General features: G+C 42.2%; 1 protein-coding gene and 1 long non-coding RNA gene across 2 annotated transcripts in view; one reads left to right on the plus strand and one right to left on the minus strand.

Annotated features, from left to right (window-relative positions):
• Positions 1–7,911: 7,911 nt before the first annotated feature.
• LOC121397369 lies at positions 7,912–9,975 on the minus strand. Its single transcript, XR_005963623.1, has 3 exons — positions 9,481–9,975; positions 8,597–8,624; positions 7,912–8,186 (listed from the first exon to the last, which is right to left on the minus strand). It is a non-coding gene; the product is annotated as an uncharacterized LOC121397369 (long non-coding RNA).
• A 7,123-nt stretch (positions 9,976–17,098) lies between these two features.
• slc16a2.L (solute carrier family 16, member 2 (thyroid hormone transporter) L homeolog) overlaps positions 17,099–24,163 on the plus strand; it is a 106,279-nt gene continuing 99,214 nt past the window's right edge. Inside the window, exon 1 of the mRNA XM_018229811.2 lies at positions 17,099–17,485. Within this exon, the coding sequence (XP_018085300.1) occupies positions 17,116–17,485 (370 nt within the window). The 5' untranslated portion in view covers positions 17,099–17,115. The remainder of the gene's footprint in view (positions 17,486–24,163) is intronic.

Raw genomic sequence — 24,163 nt, forward strand, 5'->3', positions numbered from 1 at the left:
ATCGATTTATTCATTTTACTCCAGTTTTGTCTGTTTGTCTTGTTTTTCCAAAACAACCTCCAGTATGTAGTCCCCTGCAGAATCTATCCACCATCATGATTGCTTGCTCTGCACTATGGTGTGGGGTGGACAGTTTTGTAACTGCTTAAATTCAACCAAAAAGTGCACTAAAATACACAAAGTGCCTTAGGGTTGCAGGTAGACTGGTCTTGTAAAATACAGATTCCCAAAGTCACTCCAAGTCACCATGACAAAGACCTGCAATAAAATAGATCATTCAGTCTGTGCTTTGTGGAAGCTAGGGAGAGATCTTTTGTCCTGGTCAGGCCCGGATTTGTGCCCCGGATTTCAGGGGCAACATGCCACCTATACCTCTCCCCCTGCCCACTGCTTGTATGTGAGCGTACGAGCGCACGTGTGTGTGCAAACTCTTTGATGTTGGAGAACTGACTGGACTAGGGGTAGCCAACAGGGAAGGTACATGCCGGGTGCCCGCCACACTTTACACTCTAATCACAAGCCTTTTCTGCATATCCCTAGTTCCTGCCCTGGCTATGGTGTTCCCTTTATCCCCCACCCTCCAGCCAAAAGACTTCCAAGGGTAGGAAGAAACAACAAGATCACTGGGAAAATCCTTATAATATTTACACCCACAATAGTGCTGGGTTCAGGAAGGAAGAAGCCTAATGGTCACACATCCCTCCCTAGATCCGTGCTGGGACCTGTAGGATCCATTGCACTGAATCCATAAAGAAAGACAATAACAAAGTGATAAGTGACATATAAGTGGAGGTGGAATGACCAGTGATACTATATGTGAAAGCTTGCAGCCATAGAATGACCTCCATTCCATATCCCTTACTAAGGTTTGTATGAAAAGTAGTATTTAATATGCAGGGACTCAGTTCATTTACTTATATTCGTGTGTGTGTGTTGGTTTTTTTTTAACTAAAGAAGAACTAAATTGTATTGCGCTTTTGTTAAGTACAGTGCCAACCTTCCTTGCATGTACGTTTTATTCTACAAAGTCTACTGAAGTTCCTCAGTTTTCATATATACGGCATGTCCCTGGTTACAATTGGACAACTACATTCTACATATTTTGGATAAGGACTTGGCTGAGGTTTAAGTGGAAAGGGTGTCTTCTCTAGAAATTAAGTTTCACCCTAGGTGGATATTTACATACTCTCTTAGGAAGTTAAGAGAATATATACTTATAGAATAATAGGATAAAATGAAAATTTGCAGCTGCACATAACCCATATCTTTATTTAGTCAGGTGCAGGTAGAAGAAAAAACAATTCATTCATTGCCATGGGTTACTGCCCAGGTGCAGATCTGCCCAATGTTAATAAATGACCCGCAGTAGACTATCACCATACTGTATTACCCCATTCAAGACCTCAGCTCTCTCCAAATCAGTTAAAAGTAGAACCTATTCCTCTTTTTAATATAACACGTACTGCATCCAGTTGAAGAATTGGTGCTGCTACAAAGTCACAGCTGCAAAACTGCTGAACTAAAATGACTAAAAATTAAAACCAAGTGTTGTAGATCAAAAACAGACCAGAAGAGGTCCCCCTATTACAGCTCAGAATCATTCAGTGAAGGCAAAGTGCTGGCTCATGCATCAATCTGCCAAGTATTTTCATAACATCTTTTTAATAAATACATTCAAATGCTGCCAAACCCATGATATGTAACATTCATGGTTGCATCCTGTTAAGTCTTAGAACCAGAGCTTAATTATCCTTTTGCAAACGTTAATAATCTTCTGATTGCCAGAGAGGCCAAATCGATTACAGAACATGCTGGCATGGGAAGCCTGGCATCATTACAAACCCTGCTGCATTATTTGTCTGTGAGCCATTGTGAGCTCCACTGCCAGTACAAACTGTTACAAGGAACAGAACCAGCAATTGCTCATATCAAAGCATGGGTTCATTTATATAGATTGATAGAAGGGTACATGAACCTATAACAATTTGTTCTGGCCCTGAGTCTGAACCTGGGCTTTGATATTTAAATAAAAACATGCCCTATTTAGTGATTATATGCCATTGCTTATTTAATTGCTTTTTGAATGCACTGAATTCTTCTTAAAGGGGTAGTTCACCTTTAAGTTAACTTTTAGTATGCTATAGAACGGCTAATTCTAAGCAACTTTTCAATTGGCCTTCATTGTTTTCTTTGGAATATTGTTTTTGAATTATTTGCCTTCTTCTTCACAAACTTTCCAGCTTTCAAATGGAGGTCACTGACCCCATTTAAAAACAAATGCTCTGTAAGGGTAAGGACACACAGGCAGATTTGGGGAGATTAGACGCCCGACAACAAATCGCCTCGTCGACAATCTCTCTGAACTGCCTTCCCCTACCTTTCCGCTGGTCTCCAGCGGGATGGCACTCGCCGTGCTTCGTTTTCCGAAGTAGCCTGAAGTTGCCTCACGAGGAAACGTTCAGGCGACTTTGGGAAAATGAAATTCGAGTACCATCCTGCTGGCGATTTTTCATTATAGCCAGCGGGAAGGTAGGGGAAGGCAGTTCGGGGGAGATTGTCGCACCGAAAATAAGGCGATTTGTCATCGGGGCGACTAATCTCCCCGAATCTGCCAGTGTGCCCTTACCCTAAGGCTACAAATCTGTTGTCACTGCTACTTTTTATTACTCTCCTCTTTGTTCAGGCCTGTTGCTTTTCATATTCAAATTAGTACATGGCTGCTAGGGTAATTTGGACCCTAGCAACAAGATTGCAAATTGGAGAGTTGCTTAATAAAAAAATGAAAACTAATTGCAAATTATCTCAGAATATCATTTTTTTACATAATACTAAATGTTAAAGAGGTGGTTCACTTTTAGTATGTTATAGCATGGCCAATTCTCAGCATCTTTTCAATTGGTTTTCATTATTTATTCTTTATAGTGTTATAGTTATTTACTTTTTTATTCTGCAGCTTTCAAATGGGTCGTCGCTGACCCCTTCTAAAAACAAATGCTCTGTAAGGCTACAAATGTAGTGTTATTGCTAATTTTTATTACTCGTCTTACTATTCAGGCCTCTCCTATTTATATTACAGTCTCTTATTCAAATCAATGAATGGTTGCTACGGTAATTTGGACCATAGCTACCAGATTGCTTAAAATACAAACGGAGCTGAATTAAAAGCTAAATAACTCAAGAACCTTGAATAATAGAAAATGAAAACCAATTGCAAATTGTCTCAGAATATCAGTCTCTACATCAGGGATCCCCAACCTTTTGAACCCGTGAGCAACATTCAGAAGTAAAAGGAGTTGGGGAGCAACACTACCATGAAAAATGTTCTTGGGGTGCCAAATAAATGGTGTGATTGGCCATTTAGTAGCCCCTATGTGGATTCTCACCCTACATTGAGGTTCTGTTTGGCAGTACATCTGGTTTTTATACAAACAAAACTTGCCTCTAAGCCTGGAATTCAAAAATAAGCACCTGCTTTGAGGCCACTGGGAGCAACATCCAAGGGGCTGGAGAGCAACATGTTGCTCACGAGCTACTGGTTGGGGACCACTGCTCTACATCATATTAAAATTATCTTAAAGATGAATTCAATGGTTAACAACCCCTTTGTGGGGCAAATTCACTAAGCGCCGAAGCGCCTAACGCTAGCGTCAATTCGCTAGCGTTGGTCATTTTCGTTACTTCGCAAATTCACTAACGGACGCTGGCGTACATTCGCTAGTGTTACTTTGCACCCTTACGCCTGGCGAATTTGCGCAATGGACGTAACTACGCAAATTCACTAACGCGCGCATTGTACTGAATGCTACCTTTTACGCTAGACTTCCTTCGCCACCTCAGACCAGGCGAAGCGCAATAGAGTAGATAGGGATTGCTTCAAAAAAAGTTCAAATTTTTTCTAAGTCCCAAAAAACGCTGGCGTTTTTTCTATATTATGGGTGATAGGCTTAAAAAGATCGAAAAATTTTTTGGGGCTCCCCTCCTTCCCCCCTACATTTCCTAACTCATGGCAACTTAACTTTACAGTGGGCACATGTGTAGGGCAAAATAAAAATTTTATTTGATGTTTTGAAGGTTTCCCAGGCATTTGTAGTGCTGCTACATATTCCTCCATTGAAATTTGAATTTGGTGCCGTATGCAAATTAACCAACGCTAGCGCAACTTCGCAACCTTACGCTACCCCTGAGCGCAACTTCGGATTTTAGTGAATTTGCGGAGCGCTAGCGAAACTACGCCTGGCAAAGTGTGGCGAAGTTACGCCTGGCGCAACTACGAATCATAGTGGATTTGCCCCTAAAGGTGAAGGAAAGGCTGTATTTACTTGGGGGTGCCAAAAGTGATTGTATATACTTACCTGACACTCTGGGCCGGTGCTCCTATCAGGTGAAAACTGCACCAGTCTGGGGGTTATACCAGCGACCACCATGGAATGATCAGCTTCCAGGTTTCTTCGCGTGGGTGCGCATGCGCAGTAGTGCAAAAAGCTGAACTTTAATGAAGAAGGTGGCTATTTTAAACACCCTCCATACTGCGCATGTGTCTGCCCTGGGAAATTTGATGAAAGAAGAAGAAGGAAGCCAATCGCTCTGTGGTGCTCGCTGGAAGAATCCCGGGCTGGTGCAGTTTTCTCCATGAACACCGGCCCGGGGTGCAAGGTAAGTATATACAGTATAATCACTTGGGGTGTCTAACTTTTGCCACCCCCAAGTAAATAGGTCTTTCCTTCTCCTTTAACATATTTGGATGCTTCAGAGCTGCAATGGTTTTGATATATAGCCTTTTGCGAATAATGCTTTTTCAGGAGCCGCTACAGAAAATAACCAGATAATTACTATTGCAGGTAAGCAACAGAATATGTGCTCATACTTCACTATCTAATGGAAAATCAATACCAGCGAGCGATGCTCTTTTTTAGTTTAGGTGTAGTACCAGATGTTGCCGAACCTCGACTCTCAGCATCCCCCAATAGGGATACTTTGAGATACACAGTATTTCTACAAAATCTGCAGTGGAAAAGGTTGTTACTGAGTGTGTATTTAAAAGAAATAGTTTCAGATTGCAGAGAAAAATATCACAGCACTGTTTTTATCTAGTTATTTTTATCTAGTGACCTTACAGCCCAGGTAACAAGCACAATCCAAGCCACCCGAATGTTCCAAGGCATGTTCAGACCTATTAGCTGCAGAGTGACTCAGCTGTATATGTGTCCCTTTCTCTTTACTGGCAGCTGCTCCCTCGCAGGTAACATCCTGCTAGATTGAAGGGCACGTGACATGGTTGGAGTTGGCACAGGTCCTTAAGGCAAACATGGAAGCAGAGAGACAGCAGACAAGGATATGCCTGTTAATTTTTTTAGATAACCAGTTATGCTGTCGCTGAATGCACTATATATGCTGTAAATAGGAAAATGTACCCTTTATATTCAGTATTATAAACAACTATGCAATTAGGCTACTATATGTATTGTCACAAAGCAGATATTCCCATACACGCCCTGGCATCAGTTTGCAAAGGTGCCTTGCACAGTGTGGAGCTTCTCACTACATCTGCTCGTGCCGAGCAATTAAATATCTTGACAGCTCAGTGTGATCCTGGCCTGGATTCTCTTGGCACATATAGCAAGACCAAATTTACTGTGAAATAAAGGCACAGAGAAGAATTTATCACTGTCGGCTGCTCTGCCCTGTATATGTCACGGAGATTAAACCCACAGCTTTTCATGTGTGATGAACTACATATCCCAGCATTCTTGAAACTGTTAAAAGGAGCAGGTGTAGGATTTTTGTATTGTGTTCAAATATGAAGACCCTTATTGTGGTAAAGCCTCGGTTGGCCCACTAGCTGTTTTCAAAAAATGCATCCATTGGATTTTGGAGGATGATGGGAGGGAGCTGTATTTCTAAGACAGCTGCAATATGAATAAAATACTTCTTTCACAGCTCCCAAAGCATTTCAGGCATGCAGTCTGGCACATTTTCTTAGGGTGCCATGGCTAATATATATATATATACATATATATATATACATATATATGTGTGTGTGTGTGTAAAATGGGTATAGGGCAGAAGCAGATCTAGACCACCAGTTCCCCTGCCCCACTCACAGCTCGCAACCTGCTCAAGCCGCTAGTATTGGAAACAAGGGAGTTGCATTGGGGACTGGATGGGCAGACAGTTTGACAGATATTTGAATGTTCTACCGTGCCTTTTTGTGGTTCCATTGTTCCTCAACTAGTGTTACCATCAAAGATTTAGAGTATAGAGAACCCTGGCCTGCTAGACTAACAGAATATCTACCGATGGGTCACTGACACAGAATTCCCATCAAACCTTTATCATTTTCTTAATACCTATATCATATAGCAATATAACTACATCTAACTATTGTGAGAGTGGGTTCAGGTGGCCTTGTGGCCCTCTAAACACCTTCTAGTAACCCAGAGCAGTGGTCACATAAGAATAAGCTCTTGTGACATGTGGTGATACAATATACCCTGCTAGTCTATTAATTATGGTGCTTTTAAGGGAAGGAATCATCTTAGCCATGTCTACATTGCGATTTTTCCTGTAGCCAACATGCTGGTGTCTGTGCTGCACGGTTTTAAATGAATCCCAATTGAATATGTAGCAGCAAGTGCTACACATTACAAATATTCCCAACCATTAATTTTGGAATAAATGGTACTTGGTTCACAAAATATGTCATCAAAATAGACATGTACACATATATTACAGCACTATATTTCAGTATTAGCCTCACCACCAAGAAAAACAAACACACACGTATAGAGAGAGCAAAAGAGAGAGAAGGAAATGATAGCTAGATAGATGATTGATTGATATATAGAAAGAAAGACAGATCGAGAGACTGATAGATAGACAGATAGATAGACAGATAGATAGACTGATGATAGATAGATAGATAGATAGATGATCAATAGATAGATGGATAGATAAAGAAATAGATAGATAGAAAGCTAGATAGATGATAGATAGATTGATTGATAGATGATAGATAAACTGATAGATAGATGATAGATAGACAGATGATCAATAGAGAGTTAAATAGACATATGGATAGATAAACTGATAGATATATGATAGATAAATAAATCTGTTGCAACAATGTATCTAAAACGTAACTTTTAATGATGTTCCAATTAAAACTTGCTAGCCAGACCAATCAACAAACTCACAGCTTATTGAACTCATAGCTGTGCCCCTGATGAAGCTGACTATACAGCGAAATGCGTAGGGTGGTGTAGGTGGAAGGTGGTGTGGTTAGCTCCCACTCTTCCCAACGTAGACAGGTAGCGGGCGAACAAAGGAAAGGGGTGGAAGGGAGGGTAGTACTAAACTACTTAATTTCTGTAAAATATGATACCCGCCTTTGATGAAATATGGATATTTGAATCCTATAAAGCTTTTAACGTTACCCACCACTGATCCACACTATGCTGATGTTTTAATAATGTTTTATCTTAAGGACATGGTCCTGCACAACTATGAAAAATGTGTATAAATAAACCATCGCTGATAGCTCGGGGTAAATAGGAGACATGAGTTCAATAAGCTGTGAGTCTGTTGTTTGGTCTGGCTAGCAAGTTTTAATTGGAACATCATTACATTTACATTTTATTATTACATTTTAGATACATTGTTGCAACAGACACCCAAACTGGTTTGCTTGTTTCAATAGGCTAGGGGTGTGGATATCTCACATTCCTTCCAAATTTGTTACAGTTTTGTTTCTTGAGCGTCTTACTAATTTGTTACAAACTTGCGGGTTATCTGTTGTCAGAAGCACATTCTGCACTACCCAATAGCTTATAGTTATCTAGATAGATGATAGATATATAGATACCAGATAGATAAATAAATGAGAGATAGATGATAAACAGATAAAGAGTTAGGTGTTTGATAGATAGATAATAGATACACTGTATTTTTATTTGGCTAGGCTGAGAATGCATTTTTCACATGCACAAATTTTTAGCAGAACCAGCTATTAAATTCTCTGTTCTGCTCAATGGCGGGATGTGTTTTCAGTTTTACTTGTGAGGATACAAAGGCCACAGTTATCCATAAGTTGCACAGGGACTCATGCAGACTAAGATTACTTCACAGGTCAGGTTAATATTTGGGTTGGATGCTGTCTGAGGTGTGAAAGTGAATACGATGTGATCATCCTGTGGATAAATCATACAAAATATCAGTGTTTCAAGATAATCTCTGAGCAGCTGAGGCAGCTCCCCAAAGTTAATATATATATATATATATATATATATATATATATATATATATATATATATATATATGAAAGCCGTGGTCTCACGCACTTCAGTTAATCACTTGATTTAAATTTTATTTACCACATTTTATTATATAAAAGCATTAACGTTTCGGCTCATGGTCTGGTGCCTTTGTCAGAGTGCATCACCATCACCAAGGCTCCAGACCATGAGTCGAAACGTTAATGCTTTTAGTTAATGAAAAAAAATCACATTTCCTTTATGTATTACTTTATTGTGCTGTTTCTTTGTTCTGTGGCTCTTTGTTTTGGAATTGAAATTAATATCTTATTGTTACGGTCACTGACCTTAACAACTGGGCAGCAGTTTGGATTTCTGAAAGAAAAATTAGAGCACAGGAAGATAATGACTAAAATATTATAATAGCAATAACAATGGGGCCTCACAGTTACCGACTCTGACAATTGGGTCAGCACAGCAGGGAGATAAATATATATGCAGAGAGGGCAAAATAAGAAATTGCAATGTAGCATAGTGGAACACATTCGATTCACCTGATATGCAGAGTTGTTGGGAGAAGACTTTCAGCCAGATATTTGTTGGAATGGCACCGTACACAGGCTAATAGGCTGCCAACTTGGCCTGGACAGGTGGCTGGAGTATGGCCAGTTTTAGAATACATCAATCTACACTAGGGATTGTACTGAATTCACTATCTTGGGATATGTCTGAATCCTGAATTCTTCATAAAAGATTTGGCCTGAATCCCGACCCAAATCCAAACTCTAACTTGCATATGCAAAATAGGGCAAGGGTTAAAACATTTTTAACTTCCTTGTTTTTATGATGAAAAGTCACGTGAGTTTAAGGAATCAGATTTGCTTCGGCCAGGCACTTGGATTCAGCCAAATCCTGCTGAAAAAGGCAGAATCCCAAACTAAATCCTGAATTCGGTGCATCCTTAGTCTACGCTACTAGATAATGGTGAACTCCCCAGTAAGTAAAGGGGAAAAAATCATATTTAATTCACACCCAGGAACATGACATATCCCAGGTTCACATGGACACTAGGGTTGCCAATTTTATGGGAATAAATTCTGCCCATCCTATCTCCTTTCTTCCCTACTGGTAATATTAGCATCAAGTACAGTATAGTATTGTTGTTTCCCTAGAAAGACTAGAAACATGCCCCCCACCCTACTGATCTCCTCACCATGTCCTGGTACCTTACCTTTGCCATCAAGGTCAGTGGGTTGTGCCTGGGTTGAGGGGCCATCGGAGAGGAGCTGAAACTGGGGGGCGGGGGCAGTGTAGTCATACCCGCAGTCTGACACTGTTTGCCATCCATTATTCCACCAATACTGAACACATAAAAACTGTAAAATCTCAGTTACAAATAAGTATTACATTTAATCAAGGGTAATAAAGTCAATAATAGTGCCACACTATGTCGCTTGCTGAAGCATCGGGTGCACAGCTGTGTTCCTCTCTGCAAAGGTGTATATCCACAATACAACAATAAATGCAGCAGCACTCCGGTGAATCAAATATTTATTCGTGCCACAAGCAAAGTAAAGTTCCCGGCTATTCCAGCCCTTTATCAAGGCTTGATAAAGGGCTGGAATAGCCCGAAACGTGGCTTTTATTGTTATATATTTAATCAAGGAAATGCAAATATAATATAAAATCTTAGGGCAGCCCAGCGTAACAGCAACCTACCCACTGCCTCCCCTCGCCTGCTCATGCTGCCGCACAGCTGTCTGCTGCTGATAGTTTGCAGGGGTGTGTGAAATTTCAGGGACTACAACAACTACAGAAGAAGCAGGCCTTGCGGTCCCAGCCCTCGCATGATATCGGGGTCTGCTTCCTCTGTACACAAAAGATAAGGAATGGAGCACCAATCTTCGTTAAAAAAGCTTTTTTTTCTCACAGTTGGAAAGAGAGCACGCAGTATTACCACACCTGACACATTTCAGTCGCTTCCTCTGTAGTTGCACCACTGGAACTTTCTCATTATAATCAATTCCATTTCTAAAAACCCTCTTCACTATCCCCCCTCTCAGCAATTGGTCTCTTTTCATTCAGATTTTGATGGACAGTTAGGTCAAATTCATTGGTGTGCGCTCCCTTTGCATAGGCATGACGTTAGAGATAACTGCCTTATACAGTGGATTACATTTTAGTTCCCCTTTAATTACAACCTTCTGTATGATACATGTGAGAAAGCAGTTGAGAGTAGTAAGGGACAATAGAAAAATAGAACGCAGTTTGTGTAAAGCTGCTCTTCCTATGACACACCTGGGAAATACAGAGAGACACACTGTTTACAATCTCTTTTTAGAGTCTCAGGGTTACAGTATTCCTATGTGAGAAAGTATTTTAAGCCTTGTTTTCGAACACCATTGCAGATAAGTAGGGTTCCCTTTGTATATCTTTTTAATTAACCAGATAACTGGTTAACATATATATATTATTCTTTTTTTTTCTGGATAGAAGGACTAACCCCTGTACCTAGTGCAGAAAAGAACACAATTCTGAGCAGTTGTCCAAGTTGCTGACAATTGTCCGGTAGCTGACAAAATCCTAATGAAGTGTGACATTCAAGGAAATGTTCCCTCCATGAGTTGCAGTTTCAAATTCAAAACATCTCAGAAGTTCTGCATTTTTTTAAATTGTATCAGGACAGGAACTGAAATACTGCCTTTGTACTACAGGTATCAGATCCTTTATCTGGAAACCCGTTATCCAGAAAGCTTCAAGTTATGAGAAGGCCATCTCTAATAGACTCCATTTTAATCAAATAACTCTAATTTCAAAAAGTGATTTCCTTTTTCTCTGTTATAACAAAACAGTAGGGTGTACTTGATAGAATTAATCCTTGCTGGAGGCAAAACAATCTTACTCGGTTTAAATTATGTTTAAATTATTTTTTTAAAGGCATTCTTTTAAAGCAGATCTTTTTGAAAAGCAAATATCTGATTGGTTGCAATCGGTTACTATGCTCAACACTCAGGGGGATTTGTGGCAGGGGGCCGTGCGGATGGTGGAGGGGGATAGTAGGGAGAGATGGTGCCTATAGTAACAGGGGTATAACAGTCTCTGGGAAGGGACTGTGGCTGTGGGATAACAGGTATAGTAGGGAGAGATGGTGCCTATAGTAACAGTGGGGATAAAAGTATCTGGGAAGGGACTGTGGGATAGCAGGTATAGTATGGAGAGATGGTGCCTATAGTAACAGTGGGATAATATTCTCTGGGAAGGGACTGTGACTGTGGGATAGCAGGTATAGTAGGGAGAGATGTTGCCTATAGTAGCAGTAAGGAATTGTGAAAGTATGATGGTATTTATAGTTGTGCAAAAGCTGTTCCTGTAGTATTCATGTTCCAAGACATGTACATTTTGCTTTATTATTTTCTTATTTGGACCCCTTACACATTATTTCCGATTTAACCCCACCCATGCAGTACAGCATTTTTTTTATAATATTCTGTAGAAGAGACTATAATATTGTTCAGCCTATAAGACCGTTTTTCCTAGCTTTGGTGAGGAGGCAGATCTTTAGGCATGCTGTTCATTCTGTAAAATAAATAAAATCTGTTTTTTTTTTCATTGTGTTAATTGAATTTGTATTTTTTTACATTTTAGTTGCACTTTAGCTCCAGAACCTTTCATTCGTCTCATTATCATTATAATAACTTGAAAGCAAGTAATGTGTGCCCTCAGTCCATGCGTCTTTGTTCAGATTCTGACAGGCAATTACTGCTATTTTAGAGAGCCCAAGTACTGGCATGATGATGACATCATTGCCTAATGGCTCTGCATTACATCATGGACTCTGGGGATGCAGGTTGTAGCCTGTGCCCTGTAGGTTCACTGTGCCCAAGGTAGCTGTGGTCACTAGTTTATCCCCCTGGAGTAAATGTGTGCTAGTTACATACTGCTGCTAAACTGCACTGCGGTTACCCATTAGCCGTCCTTTGTACAGATGTCTTTAATGCTGTCTTCATGAAGAGACAGCATTAAAGAGACAATGACCACATTCTTTTCAAGAAGGGCATACACTTGGCAGTTGACACCTGAGCCCTATTCAGATTAAAGACAAAAAAGTAACGGCATTTAAGAATTGCTTCACCTTACCTCACCTATCTCCATTTTTCAGATAAGAAAATAAAGGCTCCATTCTTTGCAGCACATTTGAGTGGAGTATTAGTCTTGCCACAGTATATAGCACCTTCAGAACAGAATCATACCTTGGAACCTAGATATCAATAGGACACTGGATACTTAGAATTCCCATAGACAACACCATCCCATAACTGAGGAATTAAGATAATTCATCCCAATTTCAGCCTAATTTTCCTTTAGTCTGATACCCCTCCGCTGTTGTGGGCTTACCTAGGTAAATTGAGCCCCACAGTATGGAAACCAAGTTGTTGGATTGTAAGCTCTTTTTGGCAGGGCCTACTTCACGGCTTCTATTGGTCGATATGTAAGTAGGTTCATTGAATAAACCCATTTATTGTACAACAGTATGGAATATCTTTGCGCTCTATAAATACATGTTAATACTAAAAATGTCAAAAGTTTTATGTCAGATTCAAAATTTGGCTTACCTCAAAAAAGACAGACCAGGTGTATCTGGGACCTACTTAGTTAAACTGCTAAATGCTGTTCACCATACAGTGCTTGCTGTAAACCTTGTAATTTTTTATTTGTTATGATTAAGCATTACGAGGCAGAAGACCCTGTACTTGCCATGTCCTCCTCTATGAAGGGGTTAAAGGGATCCATTACCAATCTGGCTTCTTTTTATTCCCGTTTTCTCCTTCGTTGTATAGTGCAATACAAATGCAGTGTACTGTTTGGCACATGTAAGCACATAAAGGGGAAAAAAAACCATCCAAAATTGTATCAAATCCTAGTTCAGTATTAGTGAGACCCATTATTTCAATTTCGCACTCTGGGTCTGGGGAAGACTGGTCCATGCAATGGATTGCTTGTACCTTTACATATTGCTTAATTACCTGTTTATCTGTTAGATGCTGAGCCCTGTCCAGAAGTGAGTGATCTTTTCCCAACTAGTCACAGCTGGCTACAGCTATCATAAACTCATGGTGAGAACCAGCAGTGCAGTTTTAGAAACATTGTCTCGCCCCTTACCTATACAGGGAGCTAATAGACGTGCAGATGTAACTGGGACCCCATTTTAGGACCCAAACAAGCTTTGGTAAGAACGGACTTATTGAGATGGATAAAAACTGCTTAGCAATCAATGGAAGCATACCATGTGGATGTATGGGGGCCTAGGAGTAAAGAGGACCCAGTAAGGCCCTAATTAATGAGCAATTCCAATATATCTTGGTACACCCAAAAAACACTGGTCAGCTTACAAATGTTTTGGGGCCCCAAATCAAATTTGCTATGGGTGCCAGTAACATCTAGTTATGCCACTGCACCCTACACGTATTGGGCTGCCCATAGAGTTGCACCCTTGCAGGCAGCTTAAGAATTGGAATGAATAAAATTAAACCACTTGGTTTATTAAAATAAAAAGCCTGTTTGTTTTCCTTCATGGAATAACACCTGGCAGCATAGAAGGGGTATCTGTCTGCTAGACTACTAAAATGGAGCCAGCATCATTAAAATATATTACAAGACCAAAACCCTATGCTGGCATTTGCAGTTTAGCCCCACTTAGAAGGTGAACACCAACACATACATGTTGTGTGTGTGTGTGAGGGGGTATTCTTGCTACAATCATTAATGCCAGAATTCCTATTCCACAGGGATGAGTGTAAAAAGCTGCAATGCTCCCGCAGTGATTTCCGATATTCAGGGACGCAAGCAGGGAGGGAAATGGCTTGGCTTTTTAGGAAACTGCACAGATAATATTTATGATCTCCCCTTGGAATCCCTCCTAGGCGTCTTATTATTTGAATAAATATGAAATCAAGTGTGATGTGGCTTTTCCAGGAAGACAAATGTCCCCATTAGAAATAAATGTCCGTTCTAGGTTATTTTAGAGAAGGAGATGGTTTTTCCTACCCAGACAGGATCACACAGTCGCAGTCATTCATGCTCACAGAACTGAAGAGCTCTGCGGAAAGCCCTGGCGAGGGCTCAGTAGTACAATGTGCTCCTTATCGTGCCAGAATCAAGGCTTGAATGTGGAATTATGAGTGGAACCTTCTGGCTGTGCCTTGGGATCAGCACGTGTTATTTGGAAATGGGTAACCTCCCTCTGGTGTGTGTGCAGAAGAACAAACTGTTCAGGCTGCGCCAGTGCTGCTGTGCACTAGTGTCTGGCCGCTGATAGACTCACAATGACAGCACCTCCCCTGCTTCCCACGTGTGCAGTCTGGCTCCCAGCCGCATGTGCATGTTGTGCTGCAGACAGCCCTCCCCTGCCCTACAGAATGTAAACAGAACAATGCTGCAACTCATACACAACTTCCTATACTGCTACAGTATGCCCAGCCACAGCAGTGTGACAACAGGCATGGCCCAGAGGTGCACCCCACACCCATCTCCATAGATTATAATGAAGATCTAGGCAAGCTTACTCTGCCCCAAAAGATATTTCTATAAGTTCTGCAATTAATAGCCTCTTAAAACAAAAACTGGCCCCCTTCACCCAATGTTCTCTCTAATTCCTTCTTGGCTATGTGCAAAAAAAAAATTTTGTGCGCACGTTTTTATTTGAGCGTGTTCGGGTCAGAATCAATACAAAATGTCTTTGTGTGCACCACAATTTGTTGTGTGCTCTGGCCTCATGGGTGGTGCACATCTTAGAGGGAACATTGCCTTCACCCCCAGCTGGAAAGAAATGATACATTATACACAACTGCATTACCCCCCCCCCCCAACAGGAGCACAGGGTTGCCACCTGGCCGGTGTTTTACCTGCCTGGCCGGTAAAAATGATGGCTGATCCCAATGTTATAAATAGGGAAAAAAGATAAATATATAGGAAGGCCGGTATTTAAAGTGGCAAGCCTATATGCAATGAATACATTATAATCATGGGTCTGTCTTTAAATAGAATAAACGACTGGAAAATCCATGCACGGGAACATGTTATGCAACTGCATGGATGGAAAGGTGTGTTATATGCCCTGCAGCAAGAGCGTTATATCTCATGCATGCACACAGGATAGCAATGGGTGTTTGTGTGTGCAGAAGGGTTATTACATTGCAGGGTTGCCAACCATTGTGTTGCTGGAGCTTATAAACTGTGCTGGGTGCTAATCATCATGTGGTTATAAAATATTTATGGTTTTAGGTGTCAGGGTTAGTAATGCAAATTCCTGCTTCCGGGTGCCAGGTACAGACAGTGCTCAGGGTGCTATTACCATATATACTGTTAGCTGGGAAGGGCAATTGTCATGGGGTAGGTAGGGTGTAAGTGACAGGGTATTGAGCCTATTAGTTGTAGTTAGGGCTGCCACCTTTTCTAAAAAAAAAAAAAGACCAGCCTTCCTATATCGTTGCCCTTTTTTTCCTATTAATAACATTGGCATTAAGCATAATTTTTACCGACCAGGCCGGTAAAATACCGACCAGGTGGCAACCCTAGTTGTAGTGTACTGAAATTCAGTATTTAGTAATGCTGGGTAACCCCTAATATCCTACAAAGAGGCTGGCTGCCAGGCCCGGACTGGCAATCTGTGGGTTCTGACAAATGCCAGAGGGGCTGCTGTAAGATACCATAGAAAATGGCTATTAAGTGGGCTGGTAGGGGGCTGTCTGGGCTGGTAGGGGGCCAGGTTCGGACTGGGGGGCCGGGGGCCCACGGGACTGCTGTCGGGCCAGCAACACCGGCGCTCGGCGCACATGCGCAACAGCGTGTTTCGGTGCGCATGCGCAACAGCGCCGTTTGGCGCGCATGCGCAGGCGGCGCTGCGCATCGCCAGAAATTTTTTTTCCGCGATTGGAAAGGGTTCTGGCCCGGCGGGGGCCCACGAGGGTCGGGGCCCACCGGGTTTTTTCCCGGTTTCCCGCCGGGCCAGTCGGACACTGTAGGGGGCTGTCTGGGCTGGTAGGGGGCTGTTTGGGCCTCTGTGTACTTGGAATGGCAGGGCCTATTTTGACTCCCAGTCCAGGTGCTATGCTGTTGGTTCATCAGGACCCAAAAGACTTGTCATGTGTGACTAGGGAAGAGCTTTTAGGGTGCACTGTGTTAGGGTGCACTGTGCAATCCATAGATTGATCAGAGAAAAGAGAGATTGTAGAACATATGCAGGATGCAGTGACCATATGAAATATACTTTATGTGGTCTGGGGTGCACTGGGTGCAATACTGCAGGTTAGTTGGGGAAGCATGCTTTTGCTTGATATTGGGGTGCATTGCAGTAGTAGTTGGGCAGGACAGTACATAGTGCAGAGTGGGTGCATGTGAGTGCATTGTGTTGGTGGGTGGAGGTGCAGAGAGTGCACAGAGTTGGTGGGTGGAGGTGCAGGGAATGATATAGAAGTTAGGGGCTGGTTACTGCAGGATATTCAGAGTGCAGCGAATACATATGAATGCAGGTTATTAGTGGGAGCAGTGAGTGCATAGAGAGGGGGTTATTAAGGGGTGCAGGGAGTTGAAAGCGCTGGGGATTGTGGGGAGCAGAGAGCGCAGTAGAAAGGAGGCAGATTCCCCACGTGCAATAGACATGTGGGCTGTACAGGAAGCAGTGCAAGTGTAGCGAGCAGTGTGCGCACTTACAGTCCAGCGTGTGGGAGTCGGCGGCTCCCTCCTTGACTGTCTGGGGCTGATATAACGCCGCTGCGCGCTAACTTCTGCATCGGAAACGCAGCGCAAAGTGCGTCTGGAAGGAAAGTGTAGGCAAAAAGAGGGGAGCAGGTAGAGTGGGGCGGGAGGGATGGGAGGGTCCGGGGAGGGGACCAAGGGAGGGAGCAGTGGGGAGGAGGAGGAGAGCCAAGCGATGGAAGAAGAAGCAGAGGAGGACGAGAACCTGCCGCCGGGGGAAGAGCAGGGGATGCGGGACAGCCTGCTCGGGGGAGCCCCGGAAGGGGTTGCGGTGTCAGCCGAGGTGCCAGTGCCAGGGAAGCGAGAGGAAGATGTCAGGGGTCGGGTGCCCGACGGAGGCTTCGGCTGGGTCGTAGTGCTGGCGGCCACCTGGTGCAGCGGCTCCATCTTCGGCATCCAAAACTCATTCGGGATCCTGTATGTGATGCTCCAGGAGGAGATGGACGGCGGCACCAAGGGACAAGGCATGGACTTCAAGACAGGTAAGTGCTCCTGCTGCCCCTACAACTTCTCACAGCACTTGCTCCTTCTCTCTTTCTGGCATCAGTCCTACTACCCCTGTGTAGCACTACAAGCGGACTCCCTGTGCAACTTAGCAAAAGCTCACCGACCACATGGTCCTTTTAGGTTTCAGCCGATGATCACAGGCCTGGGAGAACATAGTTTTGGGTATATAGACACCCAGCAGGCTTTATTGATTGACATCAGCTGTATGGAGCATCTATAGGCATCCACTGGACATATATAAGCACAGAGAACTTATTGGCATCAGCTATTGGTAGTGTGTTTAGCAACCCAGTGCAGTCAAGGCTTTAACTATTACCCCTTACACTGATCATTACAGAGACATGAGCTACACACAGCAACTCTAGGCAAGTATCAGGGGGTGCTCGAGGGTATATTCTCTGACTATATGTCTATGGCATCTGAGTTGTTTCCTATATCCAAGATTGCAAGGAGCACATTCAGTACCTGGCACACAAGACACCTTTCTGTCATCACTTACTGATAACACAATTTTTAGTCCTATACCAAATTACCAACGGGCACTGATAGCAACATGTATCTCCCACCTCTTTCTGATGCTCAGATACCTCTATACAGTTTATAAATACAGTAGGACAGGCCTGTCCCAACTGCAGACTTTCCCTATCGTTTCCCTGTTTAGCTCAAGAAATAAACATTGTTTATGCTAATTAAACCAATAGCCAAAAAATAGAGTCAATACAAGCCCCTTCAGAACTCTTGCTATACAAGGGGGGGTTATACTGCCCCTTTAATAGGAACATGCACCCAAAAATAACATTTTGTCTTATGATAGAAATAAATATACATGAATGAAACATTTTGATGGTTTGAAAGTTATTTGTAAATATAATTACCATTGAAACCAATATGTGTCTGCCTTTGAAGCTTCTGACTTCTGTAACAAAATCAGCTACTAACAGAGCTGTGCAAAATTATTGAAAGTATACTTCAACAACAATATAAGCATCATTACTACTATAGCATCAATTCTCCCTATTTTATCTGTTATCCCACAGCCTTTCCCAGAGACTATTATCCCTCTGCTACTATAGACAATGTCTCCCCCTACTATACCTGCTATCCCACAGTCACACTCCCTTCCCAGAGACTTTTATCCCTCTGTTACTATAGGTACCATCTCTCCCTACTATACCTGCTATCCCACAGTCACACTCCCTTCCCAGAGACTATTATCCAACTGTTACTATAGGCACCATCTCTCCCTACTATACCTGCTATCCCACAGTCACAGTCCCTTCCCAGAGACTATTATCCCACTGTTATTATAGGCACCATCTCTCCCTACTATACCTGCTGTCCCACAGTCACACTCCCTTCCCAGAGACTTTTATCCCACTGTTACTATAGACACCATCTCTCCCTACTATACCTGCTATCCCACAGTCACACTCCCTTCCCAGAGACTATTATCCCACTGTTACTATAGGCACCATCTCTCCCTACTATACCTGCTATCCCACAGTCACACTCCCTTCCCAGAGACTATTATCCCACTGTTACTATAGGCACCATCTCTCCCTAATATACTTGCTATGCCACAATAGCAGTCCCTTCCCAGAGACTATTCTCCCCATAGCTACTATAGACACCGTCTCTCCCTACTATACCTGCTAACCCACAGTCACAGTCCCTTCCCAGAGAATATTATCCCCCTGCTACTATAGGCACCATCTCTCCCTACTATACCTGCTATACCACAGCTACAGCCCCAACCTGGATACTACTTTCCCCAAAGCTACTATAGTAATTGATGTGCAGCCAGAGTCAGGAAGTAAATTTATATTGGTAATTAAATTTTCCAAGCTTGCATACAACAGATTTTATGTAGGGTCCACTGTGTGTGGGACAGAGTGCAATTATCTCTACCAACCAACCCAGAAAGAGTTTGCAGTCATGCAGTAGTATTTATACTACATCTTCCTGCAGTGTGTGATCCATCCTATATCTGTGTGTGTCATCCTATATCTTCAGCAGTTTTCAGAGGCACATGTTGCTTCCCCCTTCCCAAATCTGGGATTACACACAAACACGTTGCAGATTAATCCTGTCCTCCCTAATTAGACTGCATTGTTTAATAAGATTGGTTACCCGCTCGGTGTCCCTTTCAGTGAAACCATTAAGCCAAAATATATTTATTTATGTGATGTGATGCCATCTGCTCTCAGTAGGCAGATGGTTCCTTTCCATTATCTGAAAATACACTGTGCACGAGGGCACCTTCCTCCCCCGCCATACTATAGTAATAAGTGAAACCTGAGCTCTTTATTCTTATTCATTCACTAGGGACTGGTGTGTATACCTGCGTTGGGCTCTATAATCTTCCCAGACATTTAGTGATTAAATGCCTTTCCATAAATTAACACTCTTAAAGCAGCAGTCTGTGTTATGGCTGGAAATCAGAAACAATGCAATTAATATAGCGATAGTAAGTGCTAGTGCATTAGCTACATTACTAGAGACAGATATAGAACTTTTTTGGATGGAAACCTTCAAACTGAGCATAAACGGAAAGTTAATCTTTATGTCTGTTGCATATGCATGTAAACACCTTTGTACTTGTTTACTCTTTCGTTATGTTTTTTTTTTAATTATATACATTTATTCTATTATTATTCTACATGTCTCTGAAGTAAAACCTTTGATGCTATCTGGTTGCTTGAGATAGTGATCTTAGCAACCAGAAAGTAAGATACCAACTCAACCTCTTTACTGCTACTGTTCTGATTTTTCTGCACGTTGATAGGAAAAACACAGCAAGGCAAAGTTCAAAAAAACAACAACCCTGAAATGTAAATTTTAATAGTGTCGCAGTTATGTCCCTGAAACTACAGGAAGGACGTCTGCCATAGACTTCACTTTATCCAAATAATCTAAATATTTTAAAATTATTTACATTTTCTCTGTAATAATTAAACAGTATCTTGTATGTGATCCAAAGTAAGTTGTAATGAATCCTTATTGGAAGCAAAACCAGCCTATTGGGTTTATTTAAAGGAGAAGGAAAATCGTTTACCACTTGGGGGTGCCAAATGTTAGGCACCCCCAAGTGAGTGTATTTACTTACCTGAAACCTCGGGCTGGTGCTCCTATCAGCAGAAAACTGCACTGGCCCGGGGTTATTCCAGTGAGCACCGCAAAGCGATCTTCTTCCTGCTTCTTCTTTCTTCTCACGGCTGCACATGCGCATTAGAGTGAAAAGCCGAACTTTAACTAAAAAGTCGGCTTTTTAATTCTACTGCACATGCGTCTGCCCCGGGAAATTTGAAGAAAGAAGAAGCCGGAAGAGAAGTGGTCTGTGGTGCTCGCTGGAATAACCCCTGGCTGGTGCAGTTTTCTGCTGATAGGAGCATTGGCCCGGGGTTTCAGGTAAGTAAATACATTCACTTGGAGGTGCCTAACATTTGGCACCCCAAGTGGTAAACGACTTTCCTTCTCCTTTAATCTTTACATGATTTTCTAGTAGACTTAGGGTAGGACTCCACAAGCGTTTTCATCGCAATCTGATGCGCTGCGACAAAACGCATGTGACAAAAATAAGGTAAGTAATAGAATTGTCGCATGTCGTCGCAGCATTGATCTGACGCGACACAACTGTCAGACGCAGCGTCTGCATCCGGCAGTCGTGACGCGTCGGATCAACGATGCGACAATTCTATCTCTTACCTTACTTTTGTAGCATGCGTTTTGTCGCAGCGCGTTGGATCATGCCAGAATTGTTAGTTTAGTCCTACCCTTAAGGTTTACAGATCCGTTATCCAGAAAACCCCAGGTCCCAAGCATTCTGGATAACAAGTCCCGTATATACATGTTTATATATATATATATATATATATATATATATATATATATATACGAGAGTGAGTGTGTGTGTGTATAGAAAGGAAGCGCCTTTTTTCCCATAGAAAACAACCCCAACAATCTACCCTCATAATTTGTCTTCCATCCCTCTAACCAATTTAGTTGCACTTAGTCTCTGCACTCGCTCCAGCTCATTTATATCCCTCTTAAGGATTGGAGTCTAAAACTGCACTGCATACTCCAGATGAGGCCTTACCAGGGACCTATAAATGCATATGCAAATTAGGATTCGGGATTTGGTTCGCTGGTTTTCTCTCTTGAAGGAGTCAGGGGTTCGGCCAAATCCAAAATAGTGGATTGTGTGCACCCCTACTTGAAATATACCGTATGTCATAGTTGAGCTAATGGATAGAAGTCATAGGTACCTGACAGTAGCTGTGAAATCTAATTTTTTTTCCTTGAGGGGGTCTCAAGTATCAGTAGGCTTGAATGGGCTGCACTTTGAAAGTGTTCCACAGCATGGCAGTATGGCATAGGTTGCAGATTCCCCATCAAGAATTTTCCTAATGACCTATTTCTACAGGCTCCAGACATCATGCAGTGAAGGGTTAATGCAACACATATATAATGTATACACATTGATATCTGGGGGTCTAGACTGTGAAACTAGTCGGTCTTGTTGAGAAATGGGGCTCGTGGCATGACCAGGCAGGTATATGGAGCTCCATGATTTCTGATGTCATTCACACCTCTGGAACTAACCTCCTGTGCTACCAAAACCTACTTGCACTGGAGCTTTAACAAGGCACCTTTATAGACATTTCAGGACTGATGCAACCACCTCTTTCAAATGCCATGACATCAACTTACACATGAATGGCTGATAAGATATCATTCACTTTTACCAGCACATTTGTTAATTCTTCACCCTTTATGGCTGTTGGCAAAACATGCTTCTCTAGGCCACCTGCTCCTTTGATTTATACTTAGGATCTCCGACTGAATGTGGCGTATTCCCAGCGCACAGGCACAGTAACTGTCTTTGTACATCTGTTGCAGTATCTTAATCAGGCAGCTGGTTTGGTTTTTCGAGGTGTTCCCCTCCCTACAATCACACTTCCTCTGTGGCCTTAATAAGGACTTTGTTGGGGGAGGCTGCTGCTGCCTGTAATGGATAGGAAACCAAAGCCTTGGGTTTCTGCAGGCCCTATCCCATTGTAGATTCTGAGTGCTTCCTAGAGGCGGCTGCCATGTTCACTGTTCACTTTTTAGAGAAAAAGGTTAAAACGATTTATCAGTGTAATCAGCGCCTGGCTATAACATGCTAGTCTGCTAAATGTTTTCAATTATTTACAAGGTCTGATTTCTGTGCCTGCCTTTGTTTTTAACTCTTGCTGGTTTTCTCCTATGTGAGACAACAACCCCAATTCACTCTGACTGTACACCTTGTATTGTTATTGCTAAATGCACTTGTGTTTATTACAGTGTATACTTTAACCGGCACAACATACCTGTTATGGACTTACCATCAGTTCATGTTTGATGTGCAAATAACAAGAAAAAAAGAAGGGCACATAAAGTATCTTAAAGTGACATTGTAGATCTTTAGTGAGACAACTTCTGGCGACTCCGGAAAACGAAGTGCCGCGTGCCGGAGGGTAGGGGGAAGGCAGTTTGAGGAGATTGTTGCCCCAAAGAAGAGGAGATTTGTCGCTGGAAAATCACTGGGGTTGGAGGGGTGCAGTTCCAGCAATCTGCACCCCACAGGGTTAATAATCACTAACCTTGTTCCCTTTTTGCTGAAAAATGCCCCAGCCTGAGGTATACTTCTAACAGTGCCGTGCCATCATCTGTGGCCTTTTATCAATGGCCAGTGGCGTAACTAGATGTTGCTGGGCCCTACAGCAAATTAATTTTAGGGCCCCCAACATATCCAGTGTTTGTCCTGTTTTACCAATATATGTTGAAATTGCTCATCAATTGCTGTACCTCCTGGGCCCCCCTGCAGCCGCAGGGGCTCTGCTTCCTCTGTAGTTACGCCCCTGTCAATGGCCCATTCAACTATATGGGATCCCATGCATTCACAATATACCTGCCCGTTTCATGCATGTGTGCATTATAATTAAAATAGGAAATTTGCTATACTAAGCATGCCCATGGGGCATTGGAAAACAATGATGGTAGCATGGCCCTGTTAGGAACATACCCTGGGTTGGTCCATTTTTCAGCAAAAGGGAGCAATGGCCCAGGGATCTACTGTAATCATTGGGAGAGTGCCTGCCTCACCCCAGTGATGTTTACATTTTTTGTCTTTAATAATTATTTTTCACAAATATTTTCTTAAAGGTATATTTTAATTAGTGCACTAATATTATTTAGCTACCGGATCCTGTACCTGGAAATTCACACTAAAGGCTATGTATAGAATTACCACGGCACTAATATATAAGCCTATACTTTTATACACTTGATAATGATGTATCGTCCCTGAAATGTGTTTCCTAGCAGGGTTTTTTTTCTGTTCTTTGATAAGTTGATGCTCTCTAGACATATTTAATTATCATTATTAATTATTTCATCAGCTTCACCCCAATTAACTTGCTTTTTTTAAATAAAATTTACAAGTACTGACCATTTTGGTGAGGAATAACCCCCTCCAGCCTTGGCTTTTAGGCTGCAGAGTCTCCCTTATGTTTCCAAGAACATAAACACAGGTAACAGGTGTAGGATCCATTATTCAGAAAGCTCAGAATTATGGGAAGGCTGTCTCCCATAGAATATATTTTAATCAAATAATTTGAAATTTTTTGAAA

This window comes from Xenopus laevis, chromosome 8L (genome assembly GCF_017654675.1).
Source record: "Xenopus laevis strain J_2021 chromosome 8L, Xenopus_laevis_v10.1, whole genome shotgun sequence".
Classification (NCBI taxonomy): domain Eukaryota; kingdom Metazoa; phylum Chordata; class Amphibia; order Anura; family Pipidae; genus Xenopus; species Xenopus laevis.